The sequence below is a fragment of the Thalassophryne amazonica genome, chromosome 14, assembly GCF_902500255.1.
Source record: "Thalassophryne amazonica chromosome 14, fThaAma1.1, whole genome shotgun sequence".
NCBI lineage: Eukaryota > Metazoa > Chordata > Actinopteri > Batrachoidiformes > Batrachoididae > Thalassophryne > Thalassophryne amazonica.
This window is the reverse complement of record NC_047116.1, coordinates 68,254,854-68,274,413: the sequence shown is the minus strand read 5'-3', so window position 1 is coordinate 68,274,413 and position 19,560 is coordinate 68,254,854. Positions and strand designations below refer to the sequence as shown.

Genomic DNA, 19,560 nt, shown 5'->3' with positions numbered 1-19,560 from the left:
TATATCCTGGTTTCTCAACAATTCACACAGACCTTGTTAACCCAGTTATACAGCTTCATGATGAAGAGGTATAGAGGAGGATTTTCTTAAAAAGAAGACCTGAAAGTTCAGCTACAATTTGCCAGAAGGTATATCTGGGATGCAAACCTAGATTTGATGTTTTGGTGAAAGAGAATCCTTCTCTGCTCCACTTCATCATGAAGCTGTATAACTGGTGATACAAAATGCAAAACACACACTGTGCACAATTTTTCCGATCCTCCAATCGCAGCCACAAAAGCCAATAACTTCTTCTGGGTTGTGTGGGTGTCTTGGTGGCTTTCCTCACTCTTCTTCTTGCACAGTCACTCAGTTTTTGAGAACTGTCTACTCCACACAGATTTACCATAAAGTGCTATACTGTTTGTATTTCTTTATAACTGATGTAAATAAAGTTCATATGTTCAGTTACTTGGAAATGTTCATGTATCCATCCCCTGACTTGTCTGAACAAAACTAGCAATAAAACTGATTATTTACAGATATTATACCAAAGTCAAGGCCAGTATTATTTTTCCAGTTCAAAGGATTTCAATTTCAATTCAATTTATTTTCTTTTATATAGCGCCAAATCACAACACAGTTGCCTCAAGGCGCTTCACACAGGTAAGGTCTAACCTTACCAACCCCCAGAGCAACAGTGGTAAGGAAAAACTCTCTCTGAGGAAGAAACCTCAAGCAGACCAGACTCAGAGGGGTGACCCTCTGCTTGGGCCATGCTACAAACATAAATTACAGAAACATTCACAGAACAATTCACGGACGAATATACAAGAATTGCTGTTGGTGCACAGGACAGGAGGGTCGCCAACACAAATACAACTCCCATCTCTGGATGGAGCTGCACCTTAAACAGAGAGAAAAAACAGAATCAGGCATCAGAAAGATAAAAAATACTGTATAATTTGCCAGCATTAATCAACAAGAAAAACAGAAGAAATACTAAAGTGATCGCCGGCCGCTAGCCCTAAGCTTCACTAAAAGACCCAGAATTTAGGTAAAGTTGAGGCCGTGGCTCGCTCCAATTACTAATAACATGAATTAAAAGAATAAAAAGCGTAAAACCAAACTGTACCAGTATGCTAGCCATATGAAAGGGAAAAGAAGTGCGTCTTAAATCTGGACTTGAAAGTCTCCACAGAATCTGATTGTTTTATTGATGCAGGGAGACCATTCCACAGAACAGGGGCACGATAAGAGAAAGCTCTGTGACCCGCAGACTTCTTATTCACCCTAGGGACACAAAGTAGTCCTGCACCCTGAGAACATAAAGCCCAGGCCGGTACGTAAGGTTTAATTAGGTCAGCGAGGTAGGGAGGTGCCAGGTCCATGAATAATTTTATAGGTTAGTAGCAGAACCTTAAAATCTGATCTCACTGGGACAGGAAGCCAGTGAAGAGATGCCAAAATGGGTGTAATGTCGTTGAACTTTCTGCTTCGTGTCAAAAGTCTGTCTGCAGCATTTTGAACCAATTGGAACGCCCTAATGCTATACTGCGGTAAACCAAAAAATAGAACATTGCAGTAGTCCAATCTAGAAGACATGAACGCATGGATCAGGGTCTCAGCATCCATATGAGGACAGCTCATATGGATAAAAATAAGGTTGTAGCTCGTTATCTACCTTCCTGGGGTTAGAAACTAGTGTTGTTTCTTTTTTCTACAACATTTCTCTTAAGATTTGTTGAGCCGTGCTGATGACAGTGGGACCGTGCACAGCCCTGTGGGGTTGTGAGGTCCGATCACAGCGCTGCCCTGTGGCGGGGGGCTCCTAAATGGTAAATGGACTGCATTTATATAGTGCTTTTCCATCTGCATCAGACACTCAAAGTGCTTCACATAATGCCTCACATTCACCCCGATGTGAGGGTGCTGCCATACAAGGTGCTCACTACACACTGGGAGCAATAGGGGATTAAAGACCTTGCCCAAGGGCCCTTAGTGATTTTCCAGTCAGGCTGGGATTTGAACCAAGGATCTTCTGGTCTCAAGCCTAATGCCGTAAAGACCATCATCTCCCCACCTCCTAAACTCCAATTGCACAGTGCACAGGGTCCATTATGTGTAGGTAGGAAATGTCCATCCAGATGGGACATGTCATGTTGACAGACAGTGAGGGAGAGGGGCAGGCGAATGACAGATTTATCACACTTGACACATATTGTTGGCTGTTGAACAACAGTGACTAGACACGTGCGGAGCGTCGACAAGTTACATGTCAGGCCACATCACGGACTGCTTGTTGTAACAGGTGCGTGCAGTGGTGATGACTGCTGCGAACGGAGGGGATCTGATGACAGTGATAAACTGAGCTCTCATACACCGCAGTGATGCGGACATCAGGAGGACCTGCATTACATGATTAGAGCCCATACTTGGATGACATTCTGGGTCCAGTAGAGTGAGACAGCAGGTCTTGGCAGAAGACCCTTGGCTCTCCCCCGGATTGGAAATCAGAAAGTCTGGGTGTTTACCTCCGAGACATTCCAATTTCGGGCGGCAGTCGGAGCGGACACGTATGGCATGCGAACACGACTGTCCTAATGTCTGTCTCTTCTGACTGTGCCTTAAAATTTGGCTTTTTTTCCCCCATTCTGGCTGATTTAGCTTGATTCCTGCTCATTTGTGCTAAGTGTGACAGGGCCCTTAGGATGGTGTTGACTCTTCTGAGACAGCAAGAGCCATGAAGGTCCATCATTGTGGGTAGAGAGCACCCAGTGATCTTCTCTGCCATTTTGGTAACCCTCTAAAGCTCTTTCCTGTTTGCCAGCGTGCAGCTGGCAAACCACTTGCAGAGGCAGTATGTTAGATGGCGCTCCATGGTAGAGCAGTAAAAAGACATGAGCAATCTCTGGTTAGTTATTTTTCCTGAGGCCTCAGAAAATGGAGTCTTTGCTGTGCCTTCTTTTCCAACTGTGTGGTGTTCCTGTCCCAGGTCAGTTTCTCCTCTATGTGAACTCCCAGGAAACAGAAGTCGCTGACCTTTTCCACACAGGGCCGCCCAATGATAAAGGGCTGAATGTCCATTTTGTTTCTCCTGAGGTCTATGATTTGCTCCTTGGTTTTGGATGTGTTCAGGAGGAAGTGGAACACCATCAGCTCTTCCACCTCATTCCGGTAAGCGGACTCATCTCCTCCAGTGACACAACCTGCAGTCAGAGGTATAGAGCGTGAAGAGCAGTGGGCTCAGCATGCAGCCTTGAGGGGAACAGGTGCTGAGTGTGAGAGCGGTGGATATGTGAGGGCCAATCCTGACTCTCTGTGAGCAATCTGACAGAAAGTCTTTTTTGCAAAGACATGGAATGAATTAGACCGAGGTTCAGCAATTTCCTCATGAGGTTATGGGGGAATGATACTGTTGAATGCTGAACAATAATCCACAAAGAGAAGACGGGCGTAGTTACCCTGTTGCTCCAGGTGGGACAGCGCAGTGTTGAGAGCAGCGGTCACGGCATCCTCTGTTGACCTGTTGGCCTTGTAAGAAAATTGGTGTGGGTTTGAAGTGGAGGTTTGGAATGTCAAGATGTGGCTTCTAACCAGTTTTTCAAAACACGTTATCACCACAGCTCTGAGTGGAACAGGCTGGTAGTTATTGAAGCTGATTATGGGGGATTTCTTGGGTTAGGGGGACTGTGGTGGAGATCTTCATGCATGATGGGGCAGCAGACTGTCAGGGACCGGTTGAAGATTGGCAAGCTGGTCTGCACAGTCTTTCAGCACCCGTCCGGAGATGCCCTCAGGGCCCGTTGCTTTGCATGGGTTGGACACCCCTCAGCATGCGCTTCACCTTGTGCTCTCCCACCGTGAAGTTGCTCTCGGCTGCTCCTAGTGTCACAGTCTGAAAGTGAGTAAAGAAGATATTTAACTCTTCTGCCAAATGCAACGTCACTCTCAGCAGCAGTGATGCCAGGTTTGTAGGTGGTGAGGTGCTGGACCACCATTCATGCCTGCCAGCTGTTGGTGCTGGCCTGGTGGTCATCGATCCTCCTCCTGAAATCATCTTTGGCCTTCCTCATGCCTCTCTTCAGGTTGGCACCAGCTGTGCTGTAGAGAGCCCGATCACCAGCTTTGAAGGCAGAGTTTCTTTCCTTCAGCAGCTGCTTCACCTCCCTGGTCATCCAGGGATTCTGATTGGGGTTGACCCGGATGCATTTCTCCACTGTGACCGTATCTACACAGTTCTTAATGTAACACAGTGTCGTGTCTGTAAACACATCCAGGTCCTTAAAAATCCTTAAAAATATCCCAGTCGTTGTTGAAGCAGTCCTGCAGCTCCTGAGAAGCACCGTCTGGCCATGTTTTCACTGTCTTAATGGTGGTGGGGGTGGATTTCTGGAAGGGAGTATATGCAAGGATGCGTTGCACAGAGATGTGGTCTGACTTGACTATGTGTAGTGCAAGTCTGGACAGGTAGCCTTGCTTAATGTTGATGTACATTTTAATTGAACCTTTATTTAATCAGATTAGTCCCATTGAGATCTCTTTGAGAAGGGAGACCTGGACAATTATAAAGTTTCCAATTCACTTAACCTGCATGTCTTTGGATTTGAAAGGAAGCTGGAGCACCTGGAGGGAACCCACACAAACATGGGGAGAACATGGGGAGAACGCCACACAGAAATTGAGCCCATAACCTTCTTGCTGTGAGGCAACAGAGCTAACCACTAAGCTCCATACATGCATACCCCTCCTCCTTTGTTCTTACCAGAGTCACTGGTCCTGTCGAGGTGCCGCATTAAATAGCATGCTAACTCGATCGCTGAGTCTGGGATGTCTGAGTGTTGCCAACTTTCTGTAAAGTGTAGGATACAGCAGTCTCTGGTAAAGTTATCCAAAGCTGCCTGCAGCCTCAATTCAACCATTTTATTAGAGAGAGAGCTTACATTGGCGAGGTAGAGGCTGGGAAGCGGTGGTTTGTGTGGCTGTTTCTGTAGCCTGGCGAGCCCGCCGGCCCTGCATCCCCACTTTTGCTTGTGCTCCCTGCACTGCCTCTGCTTCCATCTTGTTGGTATGGGGATCCACGGAGAGCCGGTGTCCCTTGTTATGTGTATGGGGATGTTGTATGAATGAGAGGACGCCACTGTAATACTTCTCTCGCACAAACCCTTTTTAACAGATTGTGTCGACTGTAGGTGGTGTTAGCTCAACAGAAAGTAGCTAAGACGATTAGATGTACATAAAAAACAATAAAACAAAGCACTAAAAGTGTGAGCACAGAACTGCTGCAGCTGTGTGCACCGCCATCTTGGTTCATTAAGTGCGCTGTGAACATGCAAATAGGTTACTTTAGTGCACACAATGTGATTTATCAAGTCCAAAAGCAATTTTAGGGGCTAGTGACTGTAGCCCCTGTAGTATTTGGCACATTTAAAAGCAGGGTGTGCTGTGGACTGCAGACATGCATAAATCTGATTCAGAGTCGTTTCCTGTGAGCTGTTTGGGATATGTATTTGTTTTTATTCAATAATCTTCTTAAACAGCAACCACAATGCAACGTAAATTTATATTGGCCAATTTATAACTACATTGACAGAAAATTAAATGTGACATTTATCATGTGTATTTCAGTCTGTTCACAAAAGTTACATTTTTGTTAAGGCTCTTTCAAATAAAAGCACTAAAACTGATTAGAATAAGAATTCTACCAACAAGTAACTACAGAGCATTTGTATTTTGTTACAGAATGCAAAAGCTGCAAAAAATGTTTTCTTTTCAAATAATCTCAGTCAGAATCAATGAGAAGTTTCCTTGTATTAAATATTCAGTATGAATGCCATCGGAGTTGATGTTAAAATGTTTGTGTGTGCAGTTGCTGAAAGCCTGGCTCTGAGAGGGCGCTACACTGTGGATCTACAATCCCCAGTCAGCGTGCACGTTGGTCCTGTTTGCAAGAAGCAGTTACGAAAATTTCAGGTAAAATGTAAACGCAGTCTTTTAAATATCCGTCAAGAATTCTAAATGTGATTACCAGTGTTTGATTGACGGCAGGTTTTGTAAATAGTTGCAAGCATTCACTATAACACACAATGCTTTATTTAACAAGAGGCACAGATCTTTAAACACTTAACGCTTAGTCGATCAAGGTGCATTAAGTGGGGCATAGCACATGAGCTGCATTTCCATGAAACCTTCTTTGGACAAGGGATGAGACTCCTGTATCAGGAGTTTGTTATAAAGGAACAAGGATTTTTACCTTAATTTTACAGTTTGGGAGTGATTGTGAATAATAAAACAGAAGCCAACAAAAGCTGGAGTTTTAAACCTAACCAGACCCCTTCTACTGAGAGGCAGACTGCTATAGGCTAGTGACTAAACAATAGCTCTAATTAGCAACTATTGTGCTCTAGTTAGCACACCTAATGACAGGACAGCTGTCCCTCTAATGATGGGATGGATGCCTTTCTGATGGCTCCCTTGATGACGTGAATGACTCATTACCATGAATGAATAAATTTTTTTTATATTTTTTTATTCTTCTCTACAAGAGTCAGACAGAAGTCAGACTTCCAGAGCAAGAATTTTAGCTGAGGAAGCTTCTGCGATTTGAAGCAAAACGTCCTCGCGTCAAGCAACCCAGTCCAGTCGAAGATTCAAGCTTCTCTACAATCAGGGTAGTAAACAACATATACAAGAAATATAGTTTCTTGTAAAATAAACATATTAATCTTCATGGCAGAGCCGGCGAAAAAGACAAAAACACAGGACAATCTCTGTCGGGCTTTCTAGGTATAGTGAGAGCTGACAGATAAAGAAGTGTGCAAAATGGATGTAGACCTGGTGTCCTTGCTCTTGTACTTGTAAGTATATTAAGATAAACTCTCTGTTCTCTATGTATTTATGTTTCTTGACATGGTTCCATGGATTGCATTTGCTAGCTTCATTGATAACAAATGCACATGGACAGTGGGGAAAGAGGGGAGGGCCGGCAGCGAGTTCTTACAACAATTTTGCGACACTTATTCCTGAGCTGTAGGGAGAGTTCCATAGAGAATAATGCAACCAAAAAACAACAAAACGGGACAAAACTGACCAGAGTTACATAGTTCCTTTTTAAAGGAATCTGTAATTAGGTAACTCACCATCTTTTGTCTTGACACTCAGCCAGCTTATAGAGGAATAAAAGCACTTTGTTCCTCCAAACCTACACTTCGTCCATCTGTAGTTATGGAAGATGACGACTTGCTCAGTTTACCTCTGTTGTATCCTATTGAGCCAGCTACTTTAGGCAGTTGTATAGGTCTGATTCTGCTGAGATGTTAGACTTCTCCAGTATCAGGGTTCTTGTGGCTGATTTTACAGTCAGTTGTGAACCATCAAATCTTGGTGAGATTGCAAAGGCCATGAAATAACTGAGGGTGGGGAAAGCTCCAGGTGAGTGTTCTCCAAACAGTCCTTGTTTCAGTCTAGGAGACTGGTATCATGCCCACAGACTGAAAGAAAACACTTATTGTCCCACCCTGGAAATGAAAGGGTGATTACCTGGATTGCAGTTTTTGCCAGGATAAAAACACTTCTCAGGTGTTCCAAGGATTATTCTTCAGAGGATTCAGTACCAGCTACTTGCCACTCAGTGGTTGGAACAGTCTGACTTCACACCCACGAAGTCAACCACTGACCACATCCAAGCTATATAAAGAATAAGAATAAGTCCTGTATAATAGGGCCTGAGGCCTGTTGGTGGTGGTACTTCTCTCCGTAATCTGTAGCATGAAGCAGATGAGGCTCTAAGACTCCCCCTGGATGGGACGCCAGTACAGCAAGTGTTATATCCCCAGACAAGGTTGGTACCCATTGCATACAACTGGATAAACTGCCAATGTATATGTATACGTATGTGTATATGTGTATACGTATATATGTTTGTGTGTGTGTGTGTGTGTGTGTGAGATTTCGCCAGTGACTTTTTTACGTCATTGGCGAATGTAATAATGTAATAATAATATAAAGTATTGCAGTAATTCAACCAATATTTGCAAAAATAATAAACCCGCACTACGTTTAATGCAGTTTTAGACCGTCTTAACCACTCTTATACCTCTAGTTTAAAGCATGCCTTACCGGTGTCGCCGACCAAATGGTCCCCCTAAAAATCGGTCCCCCTGCCTTCACTGTGCATGTGTCATTTTGGAGCGTCAGCATTGTCATTTCTAAGCGTCAGCTGCGATCCACTGATTATCACCTCGTTTCTACTCAAAACTGCACTCCAGTCATCATCTGTCTCAGCGACAGATATCTGAAGCTTTTGTACAACAATCATTTCCACATAAATTCAGCATTATTTCATCATAAAAGACAGAGGAAGTGATCAGAGTGCAGCAGCAGCACGCCAGACATCTGACGTGCAGCTGCACCTACGTCATTTCAGTGTATCAGTAGTGAAATGAGGCAATTATCGCCTCATTTCTGCTTAAAATGGCCTTGTTTCTGCTTAAAACTGACTTTAGAATGATTTAAGAGGTTTTTACCTTGTCATCTGATGGTTAATAATAACATTATTCCCTTTGATCGCTTTGGGTGAAGAGAACCCGTCTCAGACGTGCTCCTGTAGTCCCAAATGATGCATGCACAGTGAAGGTAGGGCGGACTGATTTTTAGGGGGACCATACGGTTTGCAACACTGGTACAGAAGCTGTCCCTCTTTTGAAAGGAATGCACAGCATCCTCGCACATATGCCCCAGTGCATCTCATCAATTAAAGCCCCCCTGTTACAACAGGTAATGCAGAACTAATCGTTTTTTCAAAATTCCCCTCAATGTAGCTTAAAGGAGCACAAAAATATAATTTTAAACAGAGAATATAAGAAGTTAGTTTTGATAATATTCATAAGAATAAAATGGCAAAAAAAAAAATCTGTTGAATGACTGGTGAAATCCTGGCACCACAAATTCCTGCAAGAGCCAACTGTTCAGTGCTTGCCTGTACTTGGTGTAAGGTAGGGTTGCTGATGAGAAAAGGTTTGCTGACTGAATTTGAACATGATGCTGGAGTCAGGAGTGTCTGGGTTTGTAAATGTTGTGGATCAAGACTGATGGCAGTATTCCACAGAGCGCCGTTCCTTCCTGTTTAATCTCTAATAGCAAATTGGGCCACGTTTCGAAACATCATAGTAACTTCTTGTTTTGTTTCATTCCTACTGACCGCCAGAGGGCGGTGCTTAGCACCTGGATAACTACATGTGCGCAAGCACAGAGAGGTCGAGAATATATACCAACAAAGTCACATCATTGGATGTGACCTGGGTGACGTCACTGGTTGTCTTTAAATGCCAAACTCGCTTCTTTTCTACATTCTCGCATTCTGAAGAGGTTGAGAATGCATTCATCTACGATTGCCGCTCTCGCTTGTAGCCTCGCAAACCACTTTCGGTTGGAGCTATGTGCACTCCACATGTCCTCCAGAGGCTGCGAGACAAGGCTTCACTGTTTTGTATGATTTGATTCGCCTGTCATGAGTACACCTTCCTCGCCGGGTGCGCGCCCTTCGCTGCTGCCCTACTGGGTATTTTCTTCTGTGCACAGTTGAAGTCACTAGCTGCTAGCCGCTAAGCCTTTAGCTGTGTTGTTTCGATGAAGGCTGGCTACTTGTTTAGTTGTCGCTAACCCCGTTAACTATGTGGTAGTGTGTGTATCAGAACCAGTATAGTGGACTGTGTTGGGCTTGCCGTGAGTGCTTTTCCACTCCTTGAAGTACTTTCGTCTGCGGTGCCGCCATTTTGCTAAGTTCAACAGCTCCGCTAGCAGCTGAACTGTTTGACAGAGCTTCCAGTAATCACACCCAGAGGTTCTCAGGGATGCGAGGCAGAGGTGGTCGGGTCTGACTGCCAACGTTTGGCCCCCAGCTGTTTTTCACTAAATCATCTCAGGCACTGGGAGGCCCATGTTCAAGACCCATGGGTGATTTCAACCTTGTTCAAGGGTTACAGTATTTCATTTCAGATGTCATCCTCCAAAGTTCAATGGGGTGAGGATGACCGGTGTTTCCGACCCAGTGCAGTCTGCCGCCCTACAACAGGAGATTTTGGAACTCCTGGAGAAGGGAGCCATAGAGCCAGTTCACAGTTCAGACCAGTTCAGGGGGTTCTATTCAATCTACTTCCTTGTTCCAAAGAAGGATGGCGGCTTTCGTCCTATCCTCAATCTCCATGGATGCTTATTCGCCGTCTTTGGACGTATTTCCGTCTTTTTACAAAATCTCGCCCTCTAAAAGAACTAGCAAAACATTAATTTTTATTTCCTCAAATCCATACATGTCAACCTATACGGATTGTCCGTAAATTATACAGATTTTTCTGAGTTTCAGAATCATACGGACGTACGAATAAAGTCTTGCGGATATTCAGGGTTTGGTCTGCAGCGGCTCTGTAATCAACCACTTCTGCAGCGCGACTCCACTTTGATGCGTGAGCCACTGAAGCAATGCTTCGAACCACTGGCTCGTGGTTCTTTGATTCGCTGCTCTTCAGAAGCGGTAAGTTCGCTTCTTAACTCCTCTCAAAGCCATTAAAATATCGTGAGTCACTTTTGTGTGGATTAAAGTCACTAACTGTGACTCTTGTCATGTTGTAGTCAAGAAACGAGAATCGTCCTCCGTTCCGTTGACACAAAATTGCTGCTTTAAATAAAATGACACCTCTTTGCAAATGCTGTAATACAGAAAATAAACTGCAATCGACTAAAACTTTTTTTCTTCCCAAAATGAGACATTCTGTGTTCTTTATGAATTAAACTGATGCTTACATACAGCACAACCAGCTGTAAGAGCTCAGCTCAGATATATGGAAAGACATTCATGCCAAAATGTCTGAAAGGAAATGCTTTTGACAAAAACTACAGATTTTGTTTATTTCTATTTATGTCCAGAGATCAAGGATCCACCATGTAGAGTTTATTATGTCCAAAGTTTAAGGATCCAGTGACAAATTTCATATTTATTTACTTTAAGACTCAATAAAATGTTGTTCAATTCGATTTCAATTTAATCGGCTTATAAAGCACCAAATCACAACAAAAGCCATCTCAAGGCACCTCACGTAGAACAGTTCAACATAAAAAATTAAAATAAATAAATAAACATTTAAAAATTCAAATACATAATTAAAAAGAGAAGTAAAAGAATAAAACAGATAAATAACAACTACTCATAAGAAAGAGAATAAAAATAGGCTTTAAGGCTTGACTTAAAATATAGTAGATATTTTAGATTGATATTCATGTTTTGTACATCCATATTAATTTAGTCAGTGTGATATTCAAATATGATTTTACACAGGAGAGAAACCAGGATGTGGAACATTGGTTGATGTGTTTATACTGTGTTTATGTAGTTCTGTAAGAAGAAAATGTGACACTCAAGGTATAGAATGACTGATTAGATGCCATGTCAGTGTTCAGGGCAGACAAATAGGCTGACTGTATATGTATTTACTATAATATGTATACATGGTAATGTCATCTGTGATGGCATACAAAAGTGAATTGATCCTAAGCAGAATCTCATCAGTATTATGTTATGTATCTTTATCTAGTCTGAAAGCAATTATCTAGTCTCTAGTCTGAAAGCATTATGAAGTTGACTAGTTCTTTGAATGTTGAGATTTTAATTGCCTAGTCTTTGAGCCCAATCAAAAACAAACTAAATCAATAAAGTTTTTTGCATGAGTTAGCTATATTTGTAAACTTTTGTGTTGTTATATTCTGTATGTACTCCTACAGGATGGTACAACATGCCATACTGCATGAGATCACAAGAGAAATTTAACAGCTGTTTCAAGTCCAAATTTAATCCAAATAATGCACCAAAATGCACCACAGGGCACTTAAATTCTTGCGAATAGTTGCTGTCTTTTAATTTACCAAGACTTTGGATTGCTGTCTTTTTTTTTTTTTTTCATCCTAAGCATCCGTGAATCTCCGATGTCTGAATCGTTATCTCAAGGTGCTGCAGTTTCACATGCTCCGCACAGTAGACGTCCTTCAAGCTATCATACCTGGTTCACAAGTGTCGACTTAAAGGACGCCTATTTCCATGTGCCACTGGCACCTTTTCACAGGCAGTTTCTCCGCTTTGCTTTCGAGGGTCAGGCATACCAGTTCAGGGTGCTTCCTTTCGGCCTCTGTCTCGCCCCTACATTTACCAGCTGTATAGCTGCAGCACTAGCCCACTGCAAGCTCTTGGATTAAGACTCCTACCCTACTGAGATGATTGGCTTGTCTGCGCTCCAACTCAGGAGCAGGCGCACACCGATACAGCTCTTACTGAACCATGTCTCTCAGTTAGGACTCACAGTGAATTTTACGAAGAGTTCTCTTGTTCCCAGTCAACAAACAACCTTCATCAGCATTGTCATCAACTCCCTAGCTATGACTGCATCGCCGTCCCTGTAGAGATTGGGCGATGTAATTCATCTCGTCTCACACGTTCAACGGGCTGTGACACTGTCTTTTGGTTTGCTGCTCCGGTTGATGGGCACACTGACTGCAGTGTCGCTAGCAGGGTTGGGAGGGTTACTTTAAAAATGCATTACGATACAGTTACTAGTTACCTGTTGAAAAATGTAGTCAGTAACATAATCCAAGTACCACAATATTAAAGTAATGTAATTTGATTACTTTCAATTACTTCTGGATTACTCCAATAACAAATATGCTAATACAGACAAAAGAAACTAAATATAAATAGTCTTGACCACATAGTACAGTTTATTAAGCAAAAATAAAACTGTTTCTTTTACATGGCATGCTCTGTTTTACTTCACATTATGAATTAAGAGCGCCACAATATTGTTTTAAACATACTCATTGTTCACCTGCTAAACTTTCAACAAAAATTGCCAAACAAATGAAGGATAATGAAAACTCAGGTGGTGTGCAGATGAATTTGTAATTAAAAGTGGCTTGCAGAACAATATACAAAACAAAACAAAAAAGTCTACTACTTGTTCAGTAAACATAAAATTATCTTACTTTAGTCTTTCACATGACATTTGCACCATATTTAACATATCACTCCACTTATTGAACTTTAAGAACAAAAGCATAATGAAAACCATTAAGTAAATACTGTCAGTAAGGAGGCGTGGTCTCCATTTTAATTCTAGGCAAGAGACAGAAATTAGTTCACCCTAAGGACAGGATCCCTAGTTACATACAGAGCAATGTAGTATATTCTATCAGATGTCAGGAAAACTGTAACGAACACTACATAGGTGAGACTAAGCAACCTTTACACAAAAGGCTATACCAGCATCGCAGAGAGGGTTCCAGTGGACCTCAGTCTGCAGTTCATCTCCACCTTAAAGACACTAACCACACGTTTGAGGACAAGGAAGTTAAAATCTTAGCCAGAGAGAAGAAATGGTTTGAGAGAGGGGTCGAGGAGGCATTCTATGTGAAACAGTTGAAACCCAGCCTTAACCGGGGAGGGGGTCTGAGACACGCTTTGTCCACTGTTTACAATGGGGTACTCAGGTCAAAGCAGTTTCAGTCTTTTGTTCATGGTAATGAGTCATTCACATCATCAGGAGAGTTGTCAAGGGAGCAATCAGGAGAGACATCCGTCCCATCATTAGGAGGGACAACTGCCCTGTCATTAGGAGGGTGCTAACTAGAGCACAATAGGGGCTAATTAGAGCTATTGTTTAGTCACTAGCCTATAACAGTCTGCCTCTCGGTAGGAGGGGTCTGGTTAGGTTTAAAACTCCAGCTTTTGTGGCTTCTGTTTATTCTTCTCTACAAGAGTCAAGACAGAAGTCAGACTACCAGAGCAAGAATTTTAGCTGAGGAAGCTTCTGCGATTTGAAGCGAAACGTCCTTGCGTCAAGCAACCCAGTCCAGTCGAAGATTCAGGCTTCTCTACTTTAGACCTGGAGTGTTGCCCTGTGCCTATTCTACTCAGATATTTACAAGAACTGCTGGAGAAAAGACTTTCTGTCGCTACCTTAAAGGTTTATGTTGCGGCAATCTCTGCCCGGCACATCTACGTTGATGGTCGTTCAGTGGGTTTGCATTCCTTAGTGTGTCATTTTTTTCAAAGGTGGTCTACGTTTGCGGCCTCCAAGGCTTGCACGTGTACCTTCATGAAACCTTCCACTAGTCCTTGAGGGTTTAAGCATATCTCCTTTCAAACCAGTTGAAAGTGCTGATCTTGCTACTTGCAGTATCTTTGGCTAAGCGGGTGGGAGAGCTTCATGCTCTATCTGTCACTGAGGACTGTTTGCTATGGAATTCTGATGGATCTGGGGTTACGCTGTGGCCTAATCTATCATTTTTACCCAAGAGAATTTCAACCTTTCATGTTAACCAACCAGTTTCCTTGGCTGTGCATGGCTTGCATTCTGATCCAGGATTATCTGTCTCAGGTTCCCTGTGTCCTGTCCGAGTATTGAGGTGGTACATTAGTGCGACTGCTGGGATTCGGAAAACGGATGCTCTGTTTGTGTGTTACGGTGATCACAAAAAAGGCTGTGCTGTCTCAAAGCAGCAACTTTCACATTGGGTCGTGGATGCTATTTTACAAGTATACAAGTCCTGGGGTCTTCAGCCTCCTGAAGTTACGTGCTATTCCACCAGAGGGGTGTCCACCTCCTGGGCTGTACTGAGAGGTGTTCCTTTGAGTGATATTTGTGCTGCTGCTACGTGGGCTTCGTCCTGTACCTTCACCTGCTATTACAGACTGAATGTGGCCGCTCCTCCTGCGGTGACTTCGGCAGTGTTGTCTGCCTCCACTCCCCACTGCTGATGCTAGGTGTGTGTGACTCTTCGTGACCTTGTTGGTATTAAGTTATCCAGGTGCTAAGTACGGCCCTCTGGCAGTCAGTAGGAATGAAATAGAATGAGAGTTACGACTGTAACTAAGGTTCTTTGAATTCCGGATGACCGCCAGATTTGCTTGTCACTTAGTCTTGCGAGTTCATTCCGAAAAGAAGGGAGCGCTGGGTACGTCTGGCATATAAAGACAACCAGTGACGTCACCCAGGTCACATCCAATGGAGAGACTTTGTGGGTATATATTCTCGAACTCTCTGTGCTTGCACACATGTAGTTATCGAGGTGCTAAGCACCGCCCTCTAGCGGTCATCCGGAATTCATAGAACCTTAGTTACATTCGTAATTCTCGATCCATCTTTGTCAGTCTTGAACAAAGTTGGTATATGCAGTAGTTACAGCCATCATTGGCACCAGATTTGAAATTGGGATGCATTTTTTATACTGTTCAAAAATTTCATACCATCCATCCGTCCATTTTCTTCTGCTTTATCCAGAGTCGGGTCGCTGGGGCAGCAGCTCAGTCAAAGCCGCCCAGACCTCCCGATCCACACACACCTCCCCCAGCTCCTCCGGGGGAACCCCAAGGCGTTCCCAAGCCAGCCGAGAGATGTAGTCCCTCCAGCGTGTCCTGGGTCTTCCCCGGGGCCTCCTCCCAATAGGACGTGCCCGGAACACCTCTCCAGCGAGGCATCCAGGGGGCATCCGGAAAAGATGCCCGAGCCACCTCAACTAACTCCTTTCGATGTGGAGGAGCAGCGGCTCGACTCCGAGCTCCTCCCGAGTGACCGAGCTCCTCACCCTATCTCTAAGGGAGCACCCAACCACCCTGCGGAGGAAACTCATCTCGGCCGCTTGTACTCACGATCTCGTTCTTTCAGTCATGAGCCAAATCTCATGACCATAGGTGAGGATCGGAACGTAGATCGATCGGTAAATCGAGAGCTTTGCCCCCCTACTCATCTCTCTCTTCACCACGACGGTCCGATACAGTGACCACATCACTGCAGATGCTGCACCGATCCGTCTATCGATTTCATGCTCCATAATTTCATCCCGATTCTCAAATTCGTTGATAGTATGTGGTAACACCTAGGTATATGCCATCTTAACCTGGTTTGCCCCACTGGCACCAATTGTTGCCGAAGTGTATCACTGTCATTTTCTACTCACAATAAAAAGTCTCAAAGGTACTAATGCAACTTTTTCCACTTATAAATAAAAAAAAACTAAAAAAATCTGGGCATAAACTAGTTAACGGCTTCGATCATGTTCAAACTCCTTTTACATGGGGAAATTAACTATGGTTTGATATTTGTTTGATCGTGTTCCATTGGGGTAAAAACTTGAAGCCAAAACAGCATTTGTTGTGGTTTTTGTTCAGTGAGACTGAGGGTGCGGCAGCTTTCTTTAGTTTTCGGGTGAGTTGCCAGGTCTGCACTTGGCAACGGATGAGAGTAAAATTTTTCTTTTTGGGTCCAAGGGCCGCAGACAGTTTGTGAGACGACCCCCAAACTCTGAATTCAAGCCACAGTTCACAGTGAAGACAGTGAAGCATGGTGGTGCAAGCATCATGATATGGGCATGTTTCACCTACTATGGTGTTGGGCCTATATATCGCATACCAGGTATCATGGATCAGTTTGGATATGTCAGAATACTTGAAGAGGTCATGTTGCCTTATGCTGAAGAGGACATGCCCTTGAAATGGGTGTTTCAACAAGACAATGACCCCAAGCACACTAGTATATGAGCAAAACCTTGGTTCCAAACCAACAAAATTAATGCCTCGCAGATGTGAAGAAATCATGAAAAACTGTGGTTATACAACTAAATACTAGTTTAGTGATTCACAGGATTGCTAAAAAAGCAGTTTGAACATAATAGTTTTGAGTTTGTTGCATCAACAGCAGATGCTACTATTATTGTGAACACCCCCTTTTCTACTTTTTTTTTTTTTTTTTTTTTTTTACTAATAGCCCACTTTCATAGCCTTAAAAGTGTGCATATCATGAATGCTTGGTCTTGTTGGATTTGTGAGAATCTACTGGTACCTTGTTTCCCATGTAACAATAAGAAATATACTCAAAACCTGGATTATTCTTTTTAGTCACATAGCACTACTATTATTCTACTATTATTGAACACTACTGTATGTGTCTGTTCCTTTACACCATGAAGCTCCATTCTGCAGTTTCTCTAGTCACAGCCACAGAAGTGTATAACTCCTTCATATGTGTCTTGGTGGCTTCCCTCAACATTCTCCTTCTTGAACAGTCACTCCGTTTTTGAGAACCTCCTCCTCCAGACAGATTTACTGTCCAGTACCATGCTGCTTGGATTTCTTAATGATTGATATACATGAAGACCAAGACACATTCAGTCACTTAGAAATGTTTGTGTGCCCATCCTCTGACCTGTCTGAAGTGAACTGGCTGCAATAATGATGATTTATCATACATACATTTTTACATCTCTCCTGACCACTGTTAGATGAAACTGGCTGAATATATATATATATATATATATATATATATATATATATATATATATATTGTGTGTTTATGATCATTTCAGACCTTCTGTGGTGTTCCAAAGCGCACCATCCTTCTTGATGAGATCAGAGATTTTGGGGATGAAGAGGACCTTCAGGACGTCCTGGAGATCCATTTCCAGAAGCCAAGCAACTATGGTGGTGAGATTGAGAACATCAAGTACATCTCCAAAGGGAAAAGGCTGCAGGCCTTCTTCTGCGAGGACAAAAGTGAAGTGCACACTTAGTTTTGCCATGATCATACTATGGTTCATCTGTTGCGGTGTCTCTAAAATATTGTCTTGCCTTTTTCATTAATGTCAAATCAAAGTAAAAAAACTGTGTGTGTGTGTGTGTGTATGTGTATATATATATATATATATATATATATATATATATATATATATATATATATCCCTCTGCCAAATAAAATGTGTGGCTCTTTCACGGCACTTCACAGAATGCAGCTCAAACATTTTTTACCAGATGATTGACATGACTTAAATATGTGCTACATGAATGCTACTGTGCCTTAATTGAGAGTGTCGTCGATTCAGAACATGGTGCCATTTTGGTTCCAACTGCGCTGAACTGCTGAATGAACCTTTAATGTTTTCAACATTTTTTTTAAAATCATTTAACCACATACAGCCACACATCCAGGTACAATTGCTATCAAAACAAATCTAAAAGTAGTTATGCTATCAAATTTACATAATTTTACAATTTATGATTTTATTTAATTAATTTAAAGCCTGATTTATGCAGCTCCAACTCTGTAACACCGTGTCATGCAGTGACATGTGTGATAGTTTTAAAGTTCTCCGTCTCTTGATTATGCTTTATTATGTACTAAGTTGACCGTCAACAAGCTTTTCTTTCTACAATCATCACCTCTAAATCAAAAGTAAGCTGAACATTTTCCTCTTTTACGACTTCATGCTGTAAATGTGCGGCATTTTCTTATCCATTTGTAATCAGCGTGCGCTATACAAACTATTACAATATGATGGCAGACAAATCAGTGAAAGCAGAAAAGTGTCAAATCACAACCTTTTGTTTCTGATTTAACAGGTGCACGTCCAGGCTGCAGGTCCGAGTTTGAGCATAGTGTGAAAAAAAATTAACTTAAAATAAATGGTCAGGCTTTTAATCACAGAAATTACTCCAGTCCCACTTTACTCAAATCGGCATGCTGAACTTTAATTTCTACCTCTGTTACTGTGCACGTTCAGGCTGCTTGGGGTTTTAATGGAAATACATTGCGATCTGACGGGATATTTTATCCTATGTGAGTGAAAATCCATTGTACAAAATCTGTCGTTATATACAGTGTGTATTACATGGAAAACAATAATAAAATATGGCCATCAGGTATTGCGAAGACTTTGCGTCTGTCCATCTGTCTGTCTGTGATCAGCATAAGTCCAGTCCTATTACTGCCAGGGTCTTCAATTTCACAAGGAACATTTTTGGAACATAAACCTTGGACAAGTTGAAAGATGGCTAACCTTCTGGTTCCGATTTTTATGCTCATATGGTCGAGTGTATATCAGCATTGCATTATATTGAGCATTTAAGAATGACAGACACAAATAGTTTAACTCCATCTAAGTGTTCATTCTATTTAACTATAGTTAAACTGTATGTCAGAGAGTAACTGTTCTGGATTTTTTCATTGTTGTCAGTGTCAGTTACTGAGAGTCCAGTAGATTCTGTTCATAAGGATCTCAAGTGCTGAATGTGATATTCTGAAAAGAAAGAGAATTGTTAACTGTTCATGTGTTAAATTAAGCAGTTATTGAAATGAAAACAAAATAAGTTCTGAGGATTCTGAATGTTTTGACTATTTGAACATAAGCCTTTCACAGTAAAATATTTCAAGTCATATGTCAAGTCTTTCTCATTTCTTTTTTTGTCCATACACATACTAAAATATTGAAATGTTTGTTTTTTCAACGATGCCCAAGGTGCAGTGAACAATATAAAACGATATAGATTGTGATAGTACCAGCAAGAAATTAAAACTGCTTTCATCTCAGCTTAAAACATACAGTACTGTTCAGAATAATAGTAGTGCTATGTGATTAAAAAGATTAATCCAGGTTTTGAGTATATTTCTTATTGTTACATGGGAAACAAGGTACCAGTAGATTCAGTTGATTCTCACAAATCCAACAAGACCAAGCATTCATGATATGCACACTCTTGAAATTGGGCTATTA

General features: G+C 42.2%; 1 protein-coding gene across 2 annotated transcripts in view; it reads left to right on the top strand.

Moving 5' to 3' along the window:
- Positions 1–18,265, top strand: part of nmi (N-myc (and STAT) interactor) — a 48,300-nt gene extending 30,035 nt beyond the window's left edge. For both annotated transcript variants that reach the window (XM_034186777.1, XM_034186776.1), the window contains exons 8-9: positions 5,849–5,952; positions 17,380–18,265. In XM_034186777.1, coding sequence (XP_034042668.1) covers positions 5,849–5,952; positions 17,380–17,583 — 308 coding nt within the window. In that variant the 3' untranslated portion in view covers positions 17,584–18,265. The remainder of the gene's footprint in view (positions 1–5,848; positions 5,953–17,379) is intronic.
- Positions 18,266–19,560: the final 1,295 nt, after the last annotated feature.